The sequence below is a fragment of the Argentina anserina genome, chromosome 7 (genome assembly GCF_933775445.1).
Source record: "Argentina anserina chromosome 7, drPotAnse1.1, whole genome shotgun sequence".
NCBI classification, from domain to species: domain Eukaryota; kingdom Viridiplantae; phylum Streptophyta; class Magnoliopsida; order Rosales; family Rosaceae; genus Argentina; species Argentina anserina.
This window is the reverse complement of record NC_065878.1, coordinates 16,849,075-16,869,102: the sequence shown is the minus strand read 5'-3', so window position 1 is coordinate 16,869,102 and position 20,028 is coordinate 16,849,075. Positions and strand designations below refer to the sequence as shown.

The 20,028-nt window shown below is 37.3% G+C and overlaps 3 protein-coding genes across 4 annotated transcripts; 2 read left to right on the top strand and 1 right to left on the bottom strand.

Annotated features, from left to right (window-relative positions):
• The first annotated feature begins 998 nt into the window (after nucleotides 1-998).
• Nucleotides 999-14,130, top strand: LOC126803920 (uncharacterized). 2 transcript variants are annotated; one of them, XM_050531652.1, is made up of 15 exons: nucleotides 999-1,153; nucleotides 1,248-1,356; nucleotides 1,501-1,596; nucleotides 1,683-1,738; nucleotides 1,852-1,960; nucleotides 2,071-2,133; nucleotides 2,231-2,290; nucleotides 2,446-2,607; nucleotides 2,872-2,945; nucleotides 3,035-3,128; nucleotides 3,408-3,544; nucleotides 3,645-3,725; nucleotides 3,925-3,972; nucleotides 13,730-13,787; nucleotides 13,926-14,130. In XM_050531652.1, the coding sequence occupies exons 1-15, from the start codon at nucleotides 1,044-1,046 to the stop codon at nucleotides 13,998-14,000; spliced, it is 1,332 nt and encodes a 443-aa protein (XP_050387609.1). In that variant the 5' UTR covers nucleotides 999-1,043; the 3' UTR covers nucleotides 14,001-14,130. The 2 variants fall into 2 exon arrangements, with proteins under 2 accessions (XP_050387609.1, XP_050387608.1); XM_050531651.1 differs by having other exon boundaries at nucleotides 1,849-1,960.
• A 2,086-nt stretch (nucleotides 14,131-16,216) lies between these two features.
• On the top strand, nucleotides 16,217-19,009 carry LOC126802275 (uncharacterized). Its single transcript, XM_050529881.1, has 11 exons — nucleotides 16,217-16,502; nucleotides 16,620-16,700; nucleotides 16,785-16,880; nucleotides 17,002-17,085; nucleotides 17,189-17,258; nucleotides 17,434-17,516; nucleotides 17,714-17,793; nucleotides 17,981-18,079; nucleotides 18,200-18,308; nucleotides 18,536-18,625; nucleotides 18,716-19,009. Exons 1-11 carry the CDS (start codon nucleotides 16,275-16,277, stop codon nucleotides 18,752-18,754), a joined length of 1,059 nt encoding a protein of 352 aa, XP_050385838.1. The 5' UTR covers nucleotides 16,217-16,274; the 3' UTR covers nucleotides 18,755-19,009.
• On the bottom strand, nucleotides 18,932-19,980 carry LOC126802276 (uncharacterized). The gene is made up of 2 exons (XM_050529882.1): nucleotides 19,866-19,980; nucleotides 18,932-19,708 (listed from the first exon to the last, which is right to left on the bottom strand). The coding sequence occupies exons 1-2, from the start codon at nucleotides 19,927-19,929 to the stop codon at nucleotides 18,990-18,992; spliced, it is 783 nt and encodes a 260-aa protein (XP_050385839.1). The 5' UTR covers nucleotides 19,930-19,980; the 3' UTR covers nucleotides 18,932-18,989.
• Between the last annotated feature and the right edge of the window lie 48 nt (nucleotides 19,981-20,028).

Here is a 20,028-nt window from a genome sequence, read left to right as displayed (position 1 = left end):
TCAAAGTATTGAATCTCAATGCAAGCTAGAATCAATTATTAATATTGTTTTTTTGTTGGTAATGAAAGAAACTTCATTAAGGGACCAGCCAAATTATTAACATTGTTATAAGTTATAACAATATTAATATATTTTTTAATTAACTCAAAAAATTATTAATATTGTTATAACTTATAAGCATCTCTTTTTAGATTCTTATTACGTACGTACAAAGGTACAAGGTATTAACAAAACAATTGCTTGATTAGTTGATTTGCTTCATAAAGTATATATATATATATATATATATATATATATATATATATTAGAAATTAGAAATAGAAAACGGGGAGAGGCATATGAAATGAATCAAATAATGGAGTATTGTTCTATTCAACGGTATAACTAACTGGTGTAGGCATTATTCATTTATTCTAATTCATAATTTAGCTACAAGTAGATGACTAGATGGTGAATGCTCTATATATACTCTAGTGCATACATCATTGGAGACAACAACAAACCTGTTTTCCATCGATCTCCAAGGTCTCTATAAGCTAGTCATCGAATGAATTCTCTTTCTGCAATTTACATTATTAGTCGTCGAGTTTATCTGCTCAATTGGGAACTAGCTAGTGGCCGGGTTATTTCGTCTTCAATATGTTCATTAGCTGGTTCCTACAAATTGCAGTCTGTCATGATCTCCTAATTAAGATCAACTTGCTGATTTAATTTGATTTGTCTATCAAATTAAAGGCCTATGCTCTCCCCATCAATCATGCATCTATACTTCTGCTCCAGCTTAATATCCCATGCATCTATTGACTGACTAGTCATTTAGGCTAGGGTTAACTAGTGATAATCAGTATCTAATTAGTAAGCATGCGAATTATTGAGTTATGGATGAGGCACCTTGTGGTGTCTTAGTCAACTATATAAGTCTGAAACCTGAAACCTTCGCATGCATTTCTACTTGGATCGATCCAAAATATATTGTACAGTTTCTACTTCCTCTCAAATCTTTTGCTTATTCGTCAAGCTTTAATTTTGCAGGTTGGAACCAAATGGCTTCAGCAATTAGGGTGCTTGGAAAAGGTCGGTCCATATTGGAAAAGATTTCTCGCCTATATGTTACTAAATTTCTAAGGCAGTATGTGTCTACAGGATGTTTGATGTGAGTAATATATTCTTACACAAACATCTAACTGATCCCTTTATATCAAATCTCAATGTGTCTGCTTTGTACATCGTCTTACATATATATACAGCTTATCAGAAGATGGAGGAACAGTAGAGGAAACCTTTGAGGGAACTAAGAACGGCTGTTCTGTGAAATGTGTTCTTATAGTTCATGATCCGGCTCAATTTTACTGGAAGGTATATTCATGTATGCATGTACTATTTCACTGCTTTGTACTCGATCGTGTACTCGATCAATAATTCAAAACATATATAATAGAAATACATTGATTGAAATCCATCACTTTCACTAATATGTTGTCGAATTGACCTTTTTATCAGGTAATGACAAGGGCAGATTTAGGCCTTGCAGATGCATATATTGATGGCGATTTTTCTTTAGCTGATAAAGAGAAAGGACTCGAGAATCTCTTTACGGTAACATCATCGATCAGTTTTTGCTGCAAATTCGTTTGTTATAAGATTAAATTCCTACATGTTAATAAACTAAATTTATTTTCCAGATTCTCAATGCCAACAGAGATTCAAATTCTTCCCTCACAAAATTGGATAAGATAAGGTACATGCTATGACAATATACATCTGTCACAAAATTGTTTTTACAGAGGTATAGATATGAGATAACACATCTAAATCACAACTCCTGTATTGCAAACTTTTCGGTTATAGAAGAAGATTATTGGATGCGTGTTTATCTCCAGCAAGATATCTCTTTCATTACGGTTCAGGCCAAAACACTCTCACACAGGCTCGAAGGAACGTTTCTCGCCATTATGACCTGGTAAATTTCTATTATATCAATTTTCTTCACGTACAATATAAACTTGTTTGCGACTAGCATGATGAGACTCAAGCTCACTAAAAACTTTTTGGTGTGGATTGTGGAACTAGAGTAATGAACTATTTTCGATCTTCTTGGACGAAACAATGTCCTATTCCACTGCTGTATTTAAGGTCAGAATAATCTTAAGCTTCCTATAAGTTATTTACAGTAACTGATCGATTGCACCATTTGCACGACGTACTTCATGCACGCTTTAAATCACTGTAGAAAGATGATGAAGATTTGAAGACTGGACAGCTAAGGAAAATAAATACTCTCATTCAAAAGGTGATGAGTCTTTTCTATAAAAATTCTGGTGGTGACAGCCGGGTTTAATTTTTTTACTTTTGTTTTTACTTATTAATTTTTGTGATTTGGCATGCATAATATATATTTTAGTTTGATTCAAACAGTTCCTGTTTAATTCCTTTCTATCAATCTAGGCTAGAATTACTAAGGACCACGAAGTCCTAGAGATAGGCTGTGGTTGGGGTGGCTTCGCTATCGAAGTCGTCAAGCAAATCGGTTGTAGATACACTGGCATAACTTTGTCCAAGGAACAACTGGAATTTGCCGAGCAGAAAGTGAAAGATGCTGGACTTGAGGTACCAAAGTTCATAACGCGATTTAAATTTTACTTATGTTGTATGAGTTCGGTAAAATATGCTATAATATAGTATTTGATTTTGATGCTAATCAGAGTATTTGGTATACCATATATACATCAGTTACACGTACGTGTTTTTAGAAGAACAATATTAATTAACTATAATAAAATATAGATATTAACGCTTTAATTTGTGTGACAACTCTAAATATTGAATGCTTGATGTGTGAAAGAAATTAAATAATTTCAATCATATTGGCAGGAAAGCATCAAATTTCTGCTGTGTGACTACCGCACATTGCCTCAAAAAAACAAATATGACAGAATTGTTAGTTGGTGAGTATTGTACGTTCCTGATTAACATATTTTCTAAGGGGTATAAAGACATATTTCCAAGCATACCATGATCTCTGTGGAAATTTCAGCGAGATGGTAGAACATGTTGGCCATGAATATATGGTGGAATTCTTTGCAACATGTGACTCTGCGCTAGCAGAAAATGGGCTTCTTGTTCTACAGGTACGTAACATCTACGTACTATAGTAAAATCGATCTAAGATTGATTATCTTAATTTAGACTCTTAATTTGCGGCGGTATATAGTGCTGATTGCTGAACGTCCGCGTGGTTTGATCTCGGCCAATACGTTTTCTACCTTATTACATAACAAGAAAAACATATATATAATGTTAGCTCTTGTACAATAAGCTTAATATATATGCATGCATTCATCTGGTTCAATTTTGAGTATATATCCTGCGCGCTAATGGTTAAGGGTGTGGTTGATCTGCTTTCTCAGTTCACATCATTACCGGATGAACTTTACAATGAGTACAGGCAATGTCCAAGCTTCATAAGGGAGTATATATTCCCTGGTGGATGTTTACCTTCATTAAGTAGGTTGACATCCGCCATGGCTGCTTCTTCCAGGCTTAGGTATATATGATCTATCTGTTATCAATAAACATAATTCTATGATCAGAAACTTGTAAACCTAATTAAGTAAAACGTGCTTATAAAACTTCCATTTCTGCAGTGTGGAGCACTTGGAAAACATCGGAAGTCATTATTACCGAACACTAAAGTATTGGAGGAAGAATTTCTTGGACAACCAAAGGTACCTAAGAAAATATATATTCTAGTTAGTTTTCATTATCATCTCAACTTTTAGTCTTGTACGTAAACTATATCATATGTACATGAAATAATGATAGATTTCAGAACGCTAATTCAATTCACAACTGTACGTGCATGATGCTAAGATGTTACGAGAGTCAGAGTATTAACAATGGTGCAATGACTTTGTGTGTTTATAGTGAAATACGAGCTCTTGGATTCGATGATAAATTCATCCGGACATGGGATGTAACGACCCCAAAATTTCAAGCTTAAAAACTCAAAATTCTAAAGTCGTTAAACACAGAATAATCTCAATAAAATCGAAATCTTTTAAGTGCACAGCGGATCATCACTGAGTTATCAATACAACTCAGAAAAACCAATTATTACAACCCAAATTCATAATTTACATTACGTAAGTTGGAATGTAATAATTCTCACCATCTCTCACAAAATAGTCACACAAAATCTTCACACAAGCTGGAGGTAAATCACTTCAAGTCCTCTGAGCGGTCCGTCAATTTCTGCTAATCTACACCTGCGGAGTCATCCACTACACCATCGAATTGGTGCACCGGGATTGTAGACACAAACCCGGTAAGCTTTACAGCTCGTATGAGTAAAATATTAAAATAACTCAAGTCTCATAAAAGACACAACTCCACATCAACACAGTATAATGAAAAATCATGAGAAAACGAGCAACCCATCTGGTTACTCTAATACTTTCACAAAATGGTATCTAATGAGCGCTGGTACACATCCGTTACCCCTCACTTAGTATACCGCTGATGTTGGGCAACCACCCGCCACCCAACATCCAAAACAAGCTGAGTACCCATGATCAGATAACCACCCGTTACCTCATGCAGTACTATGGCAGACAGACTAGAGCTCTAACTGTATCGTAACTTTCGCCCGGCCAAAGGCTAGGTTCCGACTTGCCTCACATGTACAATAATCTCACATCATATTGTACCACACATCACGTCCGAAGACAAATCACAATATTTCACATTTTCCGTGATAAAATCACATGTACAATAATCTCACATCATATTGTACCACACATCACGTCCGAAGACAAATCACAATATTTCACATTTTCCGTGATAAAATCACATGTACAATAATCTCACATCATATTGTACCACACATCACGTCCGAAGACAAATCACAATATTTCACATTTTCCGTGATAAAATCATGTACAATAATCACTCATCATATTGTACGTTTTAAAACTTTCACAATATATCCACAATAAAAATCATAACAGTATATTATATAGCAAACTATATATATTCGTATTTATTTACCATTTATACAATATATACATAGTCCACTATATCATATACATGTCATATTTCATAAACACTGAAAAATTACGTACGATAATCTCACATCATATCGTACCATTAAAATCACACATGCACAATTTTTCTGTCACCGAAATGACTATTTTTAATGAATTAATAACAGTATGTAATTTAATGAACTATATATATATATATATTTATTACCATTATACTATATATACGTAGTCCACTAAGTTATATACATGTTGTAATTCATTAAATAAACACACTTCCAAAAATGTTGAATCACCGCGAGGGTAGATTCGTAAATCAGTGAGATTTTACTCACCTTATTGACTTGAGCGTAATTCCACAATTCGCGATGCTAATTCCTTTCCTCGATTTAACGATCACCTTAAAAGAATAAGAAAAGAATTTAGAATCGTTTCGTAAACCTTTAAATGCCAAAACAGTAATATACGGTTACTGTTCAGCAATTTTGGTTTATACGAAGTTACTGTTCACTACTCAATTAATACGTATTTCTGTACGTATAAATATTATATACGTATTTCTGTACGTATATATATTAAATACGTATTACTGTACGTATAAATATTAATACGTATTTCTGTACGTATAAATATTAAATACGTATTACTGTACGTATAAATATTAATTACGTATTTCTGTACGTATAAATATTAATACGTATTTCTGTACGTATAAATATTAATACGTATTTCTGTACGTATACGTACGATTTAATGTAAATACAAATTCAGTAAATAAAATTTACTAAATTACCCTTTTTACAATTTACTTTTTACATTTACCGAAAGTAAATTATAATTACATTTACCGTAGGTAAAACTTAATTACATTTACCATACGTAAATAAAATTTACATTTACATTTACCGTTACACAGTAAATTACCAAAATACCCTTTCAGTCGAAACTATTTACTCCGCCTCACACGGCGGCGCGTGTGGCACACGCGCCACCTCCGGCCGGCAGCGCGTGGGGCCCACGCGCCGAGCCCAAAACCGGCGCGTGTGGCGCCACCACCACCCCAAAACCGTCCTCCTTTCTCCCCTCTTCCTCCCTCCGCTCCTAAGCAGCCCCTACACCACCCCACGCCTCCCCACGCGCCGCCTAAGGCGGCGGTATTCCTAAAATTCCTCCTCCTCCGATTCTCACTCCACAATCATTCTAAACTATCCCAAATTCAACAAATTTCAATCCACAATCACACACCAACAACAATCACTTCCATACTTACCTAGATCGTATAGTGGGGCTCTTGGAACTCGTCGGAGATGGATGGATCGTCGGTGGAGCTCGATCCTTCAAGGGTGACTTGCCTCGGCTCGAGTTGCATAGTGGTAGCTCATCTACGGCGTCGGAGGGAAGAGAGAGGTGTGGATCGTGTGCTTGCGTCGGCGGAGGGCTGCTCGAACGGCGGAGAACTGGAACCTGTTGTTGCTGGGCTCGGTGTGGTTCGATGATCTTCGCGGCGACGCTGGAGCTTGTGCCATGATCGGTGGGACGTCGCGTCGAGCTGCTGAGTGCCATGGAGCCGGCGGTGAGGAACACCTCCCTCGGATGAGGGAGATCGAAGGTCGAAGCCGAGGGAGGGGAAGAGCTCGGGTGAGAGGGGGAAAGAACGAGAGAGAAGAGAGAGAAAGTGAGAGGGAGGCGGAGAGAAACTGAGGGTTTCCAAAAGTGGAAACCCTAATCACAAAACATTCTATTTATACTCGTTTCCAAATCGGAAACTAACTTCCGACGTTAATAACTTTTACATCCGACGTCCGATTCGAACGTGTCACATGTCCACGCACTCGTATCGACGAGCTCTACAACTTTCGTGAAGGAAGTTTTCGCAACCGATCGACGGAATAAAAGTCGATATAAACGTTACGGAAATGTAACGTTTTTCAATTTAAACGTTCCGAGAACGTTTCCGTTTCTCGTTTACTAACGTCGCAACCAAATACGTTCATTCTAATAAAATTCGAAATTTTATAGAATTCCAAATCAAACTAACATTGTTTAAAATTTAGGGTTATCACAATCTACCCCCCTTAAAGGAATTTCGTCCCGAAATTCAAACTCACTTAACAAACAACTGTGGATATCTAGTCATCATGTCTGACACTAGTTCCCAATATGCATCACCCTCATCATGGTGACTCCACAGCACCTTGACTAGCTCAACTTCTCTCCTCCGAAGCTTCTTTGTGGATCTATCCAGGATACGAACCGGTTCGACAACAAAAGTGTCATTTTCCTTCACTTCAATGGTGTTATGATCGATCACATATGCGACACATCAGGATCATACTTCCTCAACATGGAAATGTAGAAGGCATCGTGAAAGTCCGGCATGCTAGTAGGCAAGGCTAGTTTTCCCACCTTCTCGAGAATCTCAAAGGCCCAACATACCTCCGCCAACTTTTCTTTCTTGTCAAGTCTCACTACTCCCAACTTTGGCCCAACATATAGGTGATCGACATGTCTACCTTAAGTGCCTCATAGGGTACCATGCCGATGTTGGAATAGTAACTGTCGTTTTAGGCTAACTCAATCAATGTCAAACGTTTTCACCGCTACCTTAAAACCCAGCATACAAGCTCTCAACCTATCTTCAGTTACCTCAAACTTCCTCCATCAGACAATCTGTCACATGTCCTAACCATAATAGTCGCATGTGAGCTACTCAAAATATAATCATCCTCCCGAAACCTAATGATGTTTTCAGCATGGAGGCGTCAACGCCCTCTTTTGTCTAGTTTACCACTCTCTTGCGATTTGACAGACTATCCTCACGTCATGAGTTAGCTCCCACCACTGAGCATGGCTGAAACTCTCAACATCTAACATGAGTCAAATTAATGATTAACACATGCCTACTACTTACATCACACATAGTGGTTTTCAAATAAACGTGCTTTATCACGACAATACCTACATGACTTCTCCACAAATCATCATTAGAATAACGAACCTACCATTCCTTCCAATCAGCAAAATAATCCCCTTTCATGATCATCTTATTGTAACCATAAAAAGTTGTCGTGCATGATATGCACTCGAGTACTATATTTGTATCGGCAACACGATAAAGAAATCTTAACTCATTGAGTTCACAACCACCACAGAACACCACCTTGGATTAAGAATTACTCTCAAACAGTTCACCAGAGAATCGACTAATATACGCAAAAGGCTGTAGAAAATTCTACTACCACCACAAGAGAGATGCATCACGCATCCTACCACCTTCACCAAAGCTTACCGTCGGAAAAGAAGTTACAGCTACCTGCTTCAAGTCGCAGGACAGGTAAAGAAAATATTTATCTCCCGATAGTGGAACATGAAAATTAGGTGGAATTACAGTGCAAAATAAACACAACCACAACTGAGATATAACATTCCCCTTTGTTCATGCATACCTCAAATGTATGACACATGGTCCCACACAACGCCCCAGTGGCAACATCTATAGTATTGATTTTTCCCACAGTCGTAATATAATAAATTCAGTAAACAATTCAACAACTGAATCCTGATTTTGGATCCACCATCTCGTCTAGACTAACCCAAGATTGTTGCCACACTACCACTCTAACAGTTGTTTCTTTACTTTTATCAAGAACTCTCATGGCCAACGCATTCGGCCAAAATAACTCCTATGCAAGCAGCAATATAATTGATCACTCTCTTATCATAAAATTTATCCCTTGTTGAACACTTGAGTCAACATCTCAACATCTCCTTATCCAACAATAATAATTTGATGCATAGAGGGAAAAAAGCATCTAAGTCTCGAATACTAATACTACTTGCACTTGAAAAGAAAATCTGATTCTCAACCATTTCTTTACCGGTTGGAAGGTGCTTATCACGAAAAATTCGTCAAAACACCACTAAGCTAGGGTCATCTCATACCTTACCTTCAATAGAGTTTACTTCCCCGTCATTGCGTCTCATTTGGACCTGTGGCATTGTGAAGTTCCAATCCCCAACACCAAAATAATTAAATCCTGAAAGATCAGCGTTCTCAATTAAATGCTCATCTAGCAAAATAATTAATTCGTGATGTCTAAATGAAATTTCTTTAACACATTAGATTTCTTGCTCAGCCAAGAACAATGTGTAACTTCAATTGTCAAAGTCCGAAACAAAACGAGTTAGAACGTAACAACGACGTAATGTGAATCTCAGTTTAATAATTGTATCACCACCTTAAGGACGTATCACACACATCATCAATCCTAGGTAAATGATACATAGTCTTGATGGTCACCCTAATCATTCCCCTTTACTTCACACTCAACCGCATGAGACTTCTTTCTTATTCACGAATAACACCGGCACCACTCAAGCTGAGACCCTAGGTTTGATGAACCCTAGGTCTAATATGTCATCTATCTGCTCTTTCAATTCTTTAAACTCGTTCTTTCCCAATCCCATAAGGCGCCTTTGATACAGATGCTATACCAAGCACATCATCAATAAAGAATTCAACAACTCTCGAAGAAGGTAACTCAGTATCTCCTGAAACACCTCACTATACTCGAATAGTAGAACAATGTCTGTGATAGCTACTTCTAGATCCACAAACTCCACCTTTGCCAAGACTCTAGCTATCATGGCATTATCCGACTCGAGGCACAGATACGAAACTCTGGTATCCTGAGTCTATGAAAGAACTCATCATGTCAACACAATCAATCACCGCGTACTGCGGCCTCAACCAATCAATTCCTCAGATCACCTCATAGTGTGGTCCGGAATCACTATCAAATAAGCAGAGAACTCTCTACTTCCAATCACAATAGGACAAGCCGTTCATTGTCTCCAATTTCGAGGAACACTCCAAAAGTGAAGTGACACATAAAGAGTTTCCCATAGGCGTAGGAATCAATCCTAACCCCTCCACTGCCAACTATCAATAAATGAATGTGGCTATCATCCTCTTCTCTAACTCAGAGTACTCAATCATCACCAAGTAAGTCCCAATACTCCGATCCAATGGTCCGCTACCATATGATCCAAGCGTCATGAAATGACAGCACTAGCAGCTCACTCATGTCTGTGATCAACCTCAACACACGACTATCGTCTCTAATGATAGCAACAAGATCAACTTGTCTTTCCAGTGGAGCAGCCTCCTAATAAAGGTTCTGTACATTGCGGACTCGGCCTGCAGCCCTAACTCGGCCTCGACCTCTCGTCCGTCCTCGGCCCTGTCCACGGCCATTTTCCAAATTCATCACCATTCAACAATTAACACTCAGTCATACATGTGAAGTCTCGAATTCGACAAAATAGATCCAACCAATATCAATCATGAAGTTTCAGAAGAAGGTGAATCATCGGAGTATCGTCACAATACTCTCTACAGGACCAAACCATAAGGTATGGCTCCTAACACTCTCGCGTACCCGACAACATATCTATACCGAGGAGCATGTGATGGGAGCCCGCCTGCAGTCGGATCATCGCTCCTGGATGGTATTGATAATCGCCAAATACGCACTTAGGCTCTGATACCAACTGTAACGACCCCAAAATTTCAAGCTTAAAAACTCAAAATTCTAAAGTCGTTAAACACAGAATAATCTCAATAAAATCGAAATCTTTTAAGTGCACAGCGGATCATCACTGAGTTATCAATACAACTCAGAAAAACCAATTATTACAACCCAAATTCATAATTTACATTACGTAAGTTGGAATGTAATAATTCTCACCATCTCTCACAAAATAGTCACACAAAATCTTCACACAAGCTGGAGGTAAATCACTTCAAGTCCTCTGAGCGGTCCGTCAATTTCTGCTAATCTACACCTGCGGAGTCATCCACTACACCATCGAATTGGTGCACCGGGATTGTAGACACAAACCCGGTAAGCTTTACAGCTCGTATGAGTAAAATATTAAAATAACTCAAGTCTCATAAAAGACACAACTCCACATCAACACAGTATAATGAAAAATCATGAGAAAACGAGCAACCCATCTGGTTACTCTAATACTTTCACAAAATGGTATCTAATGAGCGCTGGTACACATCCGTTACCCCTCACTTAGTATACCGCTGATGTTGGGCAACCACCCGCCACCCAACATCCAAAACAAGCTGAGTACCCATGATCAGATAACCACCCGTTACCTCATGCAGTACTATGGCAGACAGACTAGAGCTCTAACTGTATCGTAACTTTCGCCCGGCCAAAGGCTAGGTTCCGACTTGCCTCACATGTACAATAATCTCACATCATATTGTACCACACATCACGTCCGAAGACAAATCACAATATTTCACATTTTCCGTGATAAAATCACATGTACAATAATCTCACATCATATTGTACCACACATCACGTCCGAAGACAAATCACAATATTTCACATTTTCCGTGATAAAATCACATGTACAATAATCTCACATCATATTGTACCACACATCACGTCCGAAGACAAATCACAATATTTCACATTTTCCGTGATAAAATCATGTACAATAATCACTCATCATATTGTACGTTTTAAAACTTTCACAATATATCCACAATAAAAATCATAACAGTATATTATATAGCAAACTATATATATTCGTATTTATTTACCATTTATACAATATATACATAGTCCACTATATCATATACATGTCATATTTCATAAACACTGAAAAATTACGTACGATAATCTCACATCATATCGTACCATTAAAATCACACATGCACAATTTTTCTGTCACCGAAATGACTATTTTTAATGAATTAATAACAGTATGTAATTTAATGAACTATATATATATATATATTTATTACCATTATACTATATATACGTAGTCCACTAAGTTATATACATGTTGTAATTCATTAAATAAACACACTTCCAAAAATGTTGAATCACCGCGAGGGTAGATTCGTAAATCAGTGAGATTTTACTCACCTTATTGACTTGAGCGTAATTCCACAATTCGCGATGCTAATTCCTTTCCTCGATTTAACGATCACCTTAAAAGAATAAGAAAAGAATTTAGAATCGTTTCGTAAACCTTTAAATGCCAAAACAGTAATATACGGTTACTGTTCAGCAATTTTGGTTTATACGAAGTTACTGTTCACTACTCAATTAATACGTATTTCTGTACGTATAAATATTATATACGTATTTCTGTACGTATATATATTAAATACGTATTACTGTACGTATAAATATTAATACGTATTTCTGTACGTATAAATATTAAATACGTATTACTGTACGTATAAATATTAATTACGTATTTCTGTACGTATAAATATTAATACGTATTTCTGTACGTATAAATATTAATACGTATTTCTGTACGTATACGTACGATTTAATGTAAATACAAATTCAGTAAATAAAATTTACTAAATTACCCTTTTTACAATTTACTTTTTACATTTACCGAAAGTAAATTATAATTACATTTACCGTAGGTAAAACTTAATTACATTTACCATACGTAAATAAAATTTACATTTACATTTACCGTTACACAGTAAATTACCAAAATACCCTTTCAGTCGAAACTATTTACTCCGCCTCACACGGCGGCGCGTGTGGCACACGCGCCACCTCCGGCCGGCAGCGCGTGGGGCCCACGCGCCGAGCCCAAAACCGGCGCGTGTGGCGCCACCACCACCCCAAAACCGTCCTCCTTTCTCCCCTCTTCCTCCCTCCGCTCCTAAGCAGCCCCTACACCACCCCACGCCTCCCCACGCGCCGCCTAAGGCGGCGGTATTCCTAAAATTCCTCCTCCTCCGATTCTCACTCCACAATCATTCTAAACTATCCCAAATTCAACAAATTTCAATCCACAATCACACACCAACAACAATCACTTCCATACTTACCTAGATCGTATAGTGGGGCTCTTGGAACTCGTCGGAGATGGATGGATCGTCGGTGGAGCTCGATCCTTCAAGGGTGACTTGCCTCGGCTCGAGTTGCATAGTGGTAGCTCATCTACGGCGTCGGAGGGAAGAGAGAGGTGTGGATCGTGTGCTTGCGTCGGCGGAGGGCTGCTCGAACGGCGGAGAACTGGAACCTGTTGTTGCTGGGCTCGGTGTGGTTCGATGATCTTCGCGGCGACGCTGGAGCTTGTGCCATGATCGGTGGGACGTCGCGTCGAGCTGCTGAGTGCCATGGAGCCGGCGGTGAGGAACACCTCCCTCGGATGAGGGAGATCGAAGGTCGAAGCCGAGGGAGGGGAAGAGCTCGGGTGAGAGGGGGAAAGAACGAGAGAGAAGAGAGAGAAAGTGAGAGGGAGGCGGAGAGAAACTGAGGGTTTCCAAAAGTGGAAACCCTAATCACAAAACATTCTATTTATACTCGTTTCCAAATCGGAAACTAACTTCCGACGTTAATAACTTTTACATCCGACGTCCGATTCGAACGTGTCACATGTCCACGCACTCGTATCGACGAGCTCTACAACTTTCGTGAAGGAAGTTTTCGCAACCGATCGACGGAATAAAAGTCGATATAAACGTTACGGAAATGTAACGTTTTTCAATTTAAACGTTCCGAGAACGTTTCCGTTTCTCGTTTACTAACGTCGCAACCAAATACGTTCATTCTAATAAAATTCGAAATTTTATAGAATTCCAAATCAAACTAACATTGTTTAAAATTTAGGGTTATCACATGGGAATATTATTTTGATTATTGTGCAGCAGGATTCAACGCTTGTACGATGGGAAATTACCAGGTACTTGCAATTCTCCCAAATACTCCCAACCGTAGCTTTCATGTTCATTCCTATCGACATGTATAAATTGATCGATTTAACAACTTTTTATTTTTGTTTCTTTCATCATATAACCTTCTTCTGGTACTTCATATGTAGATTGTGTTTTCACGTCCTGGTAATGTTGCTGTACTGAACGATCCATACAAAGGCTTCCCTTCAGCATATTATTGATTGCTGTGCTAAGTCCTATATATATGTCCATACGAAGGCTTCCAGCTAAATTATTATCCATTGCAGGTGTTGGCATGGAGTACTGATTGAGATGAGAATAAACAATAAGCTCCCATATGAAAAGTTTCGATTATGTTATGTGTTTCTTTATGTTTTGTGTCGATTGCATTATCAAACTGCTATCTTATTGTAACATATATATGTAATTTCATTCCTTGAAAGCGATCCGGAGTTCTGGTCTTCTGGACAATATATCATAAGGAAATGGAGTTATATATATATATATATATATATGTGAATTTTCTATAATATTGGTGGGTATATGGCACTCTGACTTTTTCGAATATTTTTGACCATTGGATTACTAATATTATATATAACGGTCATAAATATTAAAAGAGATGTGCTTTGATGACTTGATGACTTACGAATATTTTACTTTTAATGATCAATTAATTGCTTCCATTTTAATAACCCATTAATTTTCTTCATAATTAACCACATTGATTTAGGAAATTTATATTTTTTTTGATTTTCTTCTAACTTTTCCTTTTCATATTTTAGTCATTAATTTATTTTTCCTTTTAATGTTCAACTAATTGCTTCCAATTTAATAACCTATTAATTTCCTTAGACTTTTAATTAGATTTGAACTTCTTCTACGTTTTCATTTCCTTTTAACTATTAATTGATTTTCAAGATTTCAATCGTTTTTTTTTTCCTTTTAACGATCAACTAATTGCTTCTGTTTTGGTCATTCATTAATTAGATGTTCTTAGATTTTTATGTATAAAGGATTAAAAAATGATTACTTTAGTGACTATACATCTTACCACAACCATAACAATTGATGTTAAAAATGCAATTTTTGTTGTAAATATTGTAAATACTCAAAGTATAACCAATTTACTAGTTCAAAAACAGCTTTTCAAGTGTGACAACAATTTTTTTTGGGAATTATAAATTTATATGTATTTGTCATTAATGAAAAGATTACTTTAGTGACTACAAGATTTATCAAAATCACAACTATGAATGTTAAAGTGGTAAATATTGTTCAAATTTTGATATATACTTCGTCTTATAATTTTATTAATTACTTAAATTGAACTAAAGTATTAGTTTGTGGACAATATTACAATAGTTACAACAATTTCGTTTTCAATGTGGTAAATTATTTTATTTTATATCATTAATGTTAGATTACTACAATGCATGTTCAATGTACTACAATACATAATTATTAATGTCAAGACAATAACGTTTGTTCTAATTGTAGTATTTACTTTTGTAACTACATTATTTACAAGATTATCAACAATTTTACAATTTAAAGATTTTTTTGTTATGAAAATGATAAAACTAATATTATACTAAGAAAACATACAAGTACTAATATTGTAAATATGTTTTCATTTTGATAAAAAAGTTATCTATCTAATAAAAATAAATTCTAATTACGATATTTACATCTTTACCATGCAATTACAATAATCACAAGAAGTGTGATCCTAAGTTGTAATTTAAGTTCTAGTTAGTGTAACTTATTATTTGATAATACAAGTTATATGGTTTTGAACAATTTTTCATATTAACAACGAAAGTGTTTTTGATACGATAAATTTCATTTACATATGACAATTTTTGATTGGGTAATCTGTTAACCAATTCAACATGTTTCTACTTTATTAATTTATTAAAATAAAAAAATAATAAAAAGTGAAGGTACGAGATACATCCTAAAACTGTAGACCACCCCATTATATGTTCAACTACTCATTATGTTTTATTTTTTCTGAAGAGGAAAAAAAAAATTTGTAAACAAAAACCTAGAGGGGCAGCCCGAGTTTAATCAATTTATCATGTTTTTTTTTTAAATTAATGAGTTAATGCTACAACTACAAGAGAACATTTAGCAAGAATTTGAAGCATATATGGCCACCGATGGCATTTGAACTCCGATACACTTATTCTTAGTTAGCCGAGTAGGATTCAGAAACACACTACGTATATATATTAGGGTTTATGAACGAAATAAAAATGAAATAAAGAGGACTCGAACGAGAAGTTAAAACCAAGGCTCCATTTCCAATTTTACGAAAATACATGGCCAATAACAAAAAGAAAAAAAGCCCAGAGGAGGAAGGGTAAAAACGTCAAAACACTACAGATAACGTATAAAACCCAAATTGAGAGCAAAAACAGTCCGCAGGCAAATCTCTAAAACCCTAAATTGCCACTGTAGCCGTTGAAAACCCCCCCAAATTCACCGCAATGGGTTTCAAGAGGAAGAAGAGCGAGAACGAAGGAGGCGACGAGCCGAAACCGGCGGCGGCGGTGACTGAGAAGAAGAGGAAGACGATACTGCCGTCGATGATAAAGAACAAGGACAAGAGAGCCGCCGTTCACGCCAAGCTCAAGCAGGAGAAGAAGCTCGAGAAGCGCAAGAAGGTCAAGGCCCGAGACGCCGCCGAGAAGCGAGCCCTCGAGCTCGGCGAAGAGGTACATTAGGGTTTACTTAGGGTTTTAGCTGTAAAAATTGAATCTTGGTGATGTTTGGTGAATTGCATTGCTGTAAGTTGAAATTGCGGAGTTTAATTGAAGAATTGAATTGTGTAGCCGCCGGCGAGAAGTGTCCCCCGGACGATTGAGAACACCAGGGAGGAAGATGAGACTGTTTGTAAGCCCGACGACGAAGAGGTATGTTGTTTACAGCTGTATTGGTCCCTGTAATTGGTTGGATTTGCTGGAAGTTGCGTGTTTTGTGATGTGTTCAATTTGCAGTTGTTTGCTGGAAATGATGCGGATGAGTTTAGTGCGGTTTTGAAGCGTGAATCGAATCCGAAGATACTGATCACTACTTGCCGATTTAACTCTTCTGTATGTGTTGTGGTTTTTCCTGATTTCTGAGAAGTGGTTTATCTTTGGTTGAACTTACGGCTTTTAGTACAAGGTGATGGACAATTTGCTCATAAGGTTTTGTTGTTTTGGTGGCTTACAGAGAGGTCCTGCTTTTATAGAGGAGCTAGTTTCGGTGATCCCGAATTCAAAGTACTATAAAAGAGGAACTTATGATTTGAAAAAGGTAATGTTTCAAAAAAAAAAAATTATATCAGTTTGTTTTTCACTCTCCTAAATAAAAATGGAGTTCAAACTGTTAATTTATGTAATATTTTTCCTCCTTGCAGATTATAGAATATGCAAATAAAAAGGAATTCACTTCTTTAATTGTTGTTCATACCAATCGTCGGGAACCAGGTTGGTCCTGGCTCTTTTCTGTAGGTTTTTTTTGTTATAATAGAAATCATGTGAGCGGTTGGTTTCCTAGGCTTAGCTTCTGATGTCTTTATTATCTAAATTTTCTGAGAAGGAGATCTTCCTATGTTTTCTCTGTTGTTTTATATTTGACTTCAGCTATTGAAATTATTTTCAGACGCTCTCCTAATTATTGGCTTACCTAATGGACCCACTGCTCATTTTAAGCTCTCAAAGCTTGTTTTGCGGAAGGATATCAAGGTTCGTTTCTAGATGTTTCATTTTTCTAAATAGAACATAATATTTTGTTTTGCCTCATATTGCAGTAAATGGTTTTTATTTTCTGCAGTTAGTGAAGAGTCCATAAAGATTCTGCAAAGTGTTACTTTGTTGTCTTTGGGGAATTTAAATGTTAACTGTTATCATTTTCCTTAATTCCTTACTTGGTATGCCTGCAGAACCATGGAAATCCAACCAGTCATGAGCCTGAGCTTGTATTAAACAACTTCACAACACGTCTTGGTCATCGTATTGGAAGGTTGCAATCATCATCTGATTTGAAATGTTTTATCCCATTATGTTAGATGCATCTTGGTTCAAATACTCTCCTCATCATACTCTGTTTTCTTTTTTCCTTGTCCATTTATCTTCCAAGTGCTGTTATATGGAAGGGTGAAATACCTTCAAACGCCTAATGGTTTTCTTCTTTCACCTGCTTTGTTCAGATTAATACAGTCACTATTCCCTCAACAGCCGAACTTTCGTGGTCGGCGAGTTGTAACTTTCCACAACCAGCGAGATTTTATATTCTTCCGGCATCATCGGTGAGCCTCCTTAGCAATTTTTAGTTCTTGGGGTGATGCATCCTTATACTTGTGATCTTATATACTTTCCTTTGCTATAAGGCTTGTTGTTCAATGTCGATCATTAATTGGTGTGTTCAGGTACATTTTTGAAATTAAAGAGACTAAAGTGGCTGAAGAAAAGGGGAAAAAGACCAAAGATTCCAAGGCTGCGACTATTACTGAAGCAAAACCAATTGCCCGTCTACAGGTTGGTGTCAATTATGTATCTTGTTTCTCTGTCATTTGCTTTCATGTCTTGATATGGTTTGGCCCAGGGGCCTGAGGGAATGCCCCTATCTTTCACTGTGGCCAGTTCTGTGATCACATGAACTTGCCACGTATCTATCGTATGGTCCTGTTTACTCCTTGTGTCCTTGATTGTATTGCATCATTTAGAAATGGTGATCCTAACAGTCTGCCTCATAATAAACGCAGGAATGTGGTCCTCGTTTTACCCTTAAATTGATCAGTCTTCAGCATGGGACATTTGATCCTAGAGGCGGGGAGTTTGAGTGGGTTCACAAGGTAGTCTACCTATCAATCAATTCATTTCAGTGCTTAATATCATTTTCATAGGAAAATATTGAAATATTACGTTTCTCTGCTCTTATTTAGCCGGAGATGGATACTAGCCGAAGGAGGTTTTTTCTGTGAGTTGCTTTGGAACATCACTGAAGCTCTTCTTCTGCTGGAATGTGTTAAAGGTGAATATTTGCTACACCCTGACAAGAAGTAAATCAGCCCAGAGCATTTATTATTTCTGTTACGATCCGCATTGTACTGTTACAGTGAGTTTTATGGGTTTGGTACTGAAAACAAGAAAACGACTGGTTACTATCGATATAATCTTCATATGATTATTGTTCATTGTTTATGAAAATATGTTCAATCAATTTGTCATTTCTACCTTGCCTCTGTTGCAAATGTCTGCTGTCCTATATTTATACACAAAATGTAGATGTGTGATACTAGTGCATAATTCTCTAGTTACACAAAGGCAAATCAAAACAAGTATGCCTCCGAAAGCAGCAACTGGCAACATTAGTTTCTCGGGTGGCGAAATTGTCGAGAGGTAAACACAATCAATGGTTATCAGGATCCAACTTGAACTCTCCAGCAAAGGCCTTACCAGTGTGAACTTTCCTAATTTTCTTCCATAGAGCCTGCATACAACCCTCCAGCATAGAGTACCCACAACCAGAAAACTGGTGAAAGACCATCCTGTGTAGGAAACCAGTCTTCCTCCCACCACTAAATCTTCATTTCGACACACACAAGATGGGCACTCACCCGAGAAAGTTGATTTCACCAGAGCATCAAGACCAGTGTAGTAAGGCAAGATAACAGCATCCAGGTACATACTCGCATGCAAAATTCCGGAGATGGTCGACGCCTTGAAAAACACATACTGGATGTCGCTGTCTCCTCCGTTGGTGAAGGTTAGAGCTGAAATCAAAACCAGTTGGAGGATGGCCGGACCGGTAGTTGAGAGAGGGAACGAGGTATTGATACGGTGGCCCTTGGCTAGGGCCAAGATGATCAGTGGGAGAGCGATCGGACCAGAAGGAAGCAAGTATCTTTTCGACTGAACACAACTTTGCCCTCTTCCTGCAATGTGCATTACCGTTATGACTAGAGTTGCCAAGTATGTAGACAATATTAAGAAGAGAACCAGATTATCCACAACAGGTGAATAGTTTCCGGGATAAACACTATCGCAGTAGTAGTGGTAAGGGCACTCGATTGGATTCAAAGTTTCTTCTACCTGCCATTTTAAACATTTGAAGAATGTTAATCGAATATCTTGATGGTTCCATTTGGGTTGCCATGCTGAATATTCAGGAAGAAAGGGATTCCAATTCATCCTGTTTTGGCTTTGTGAGCTCACTGAGCTGTGATATATTCCTGCATATATATGCTACCCTCTT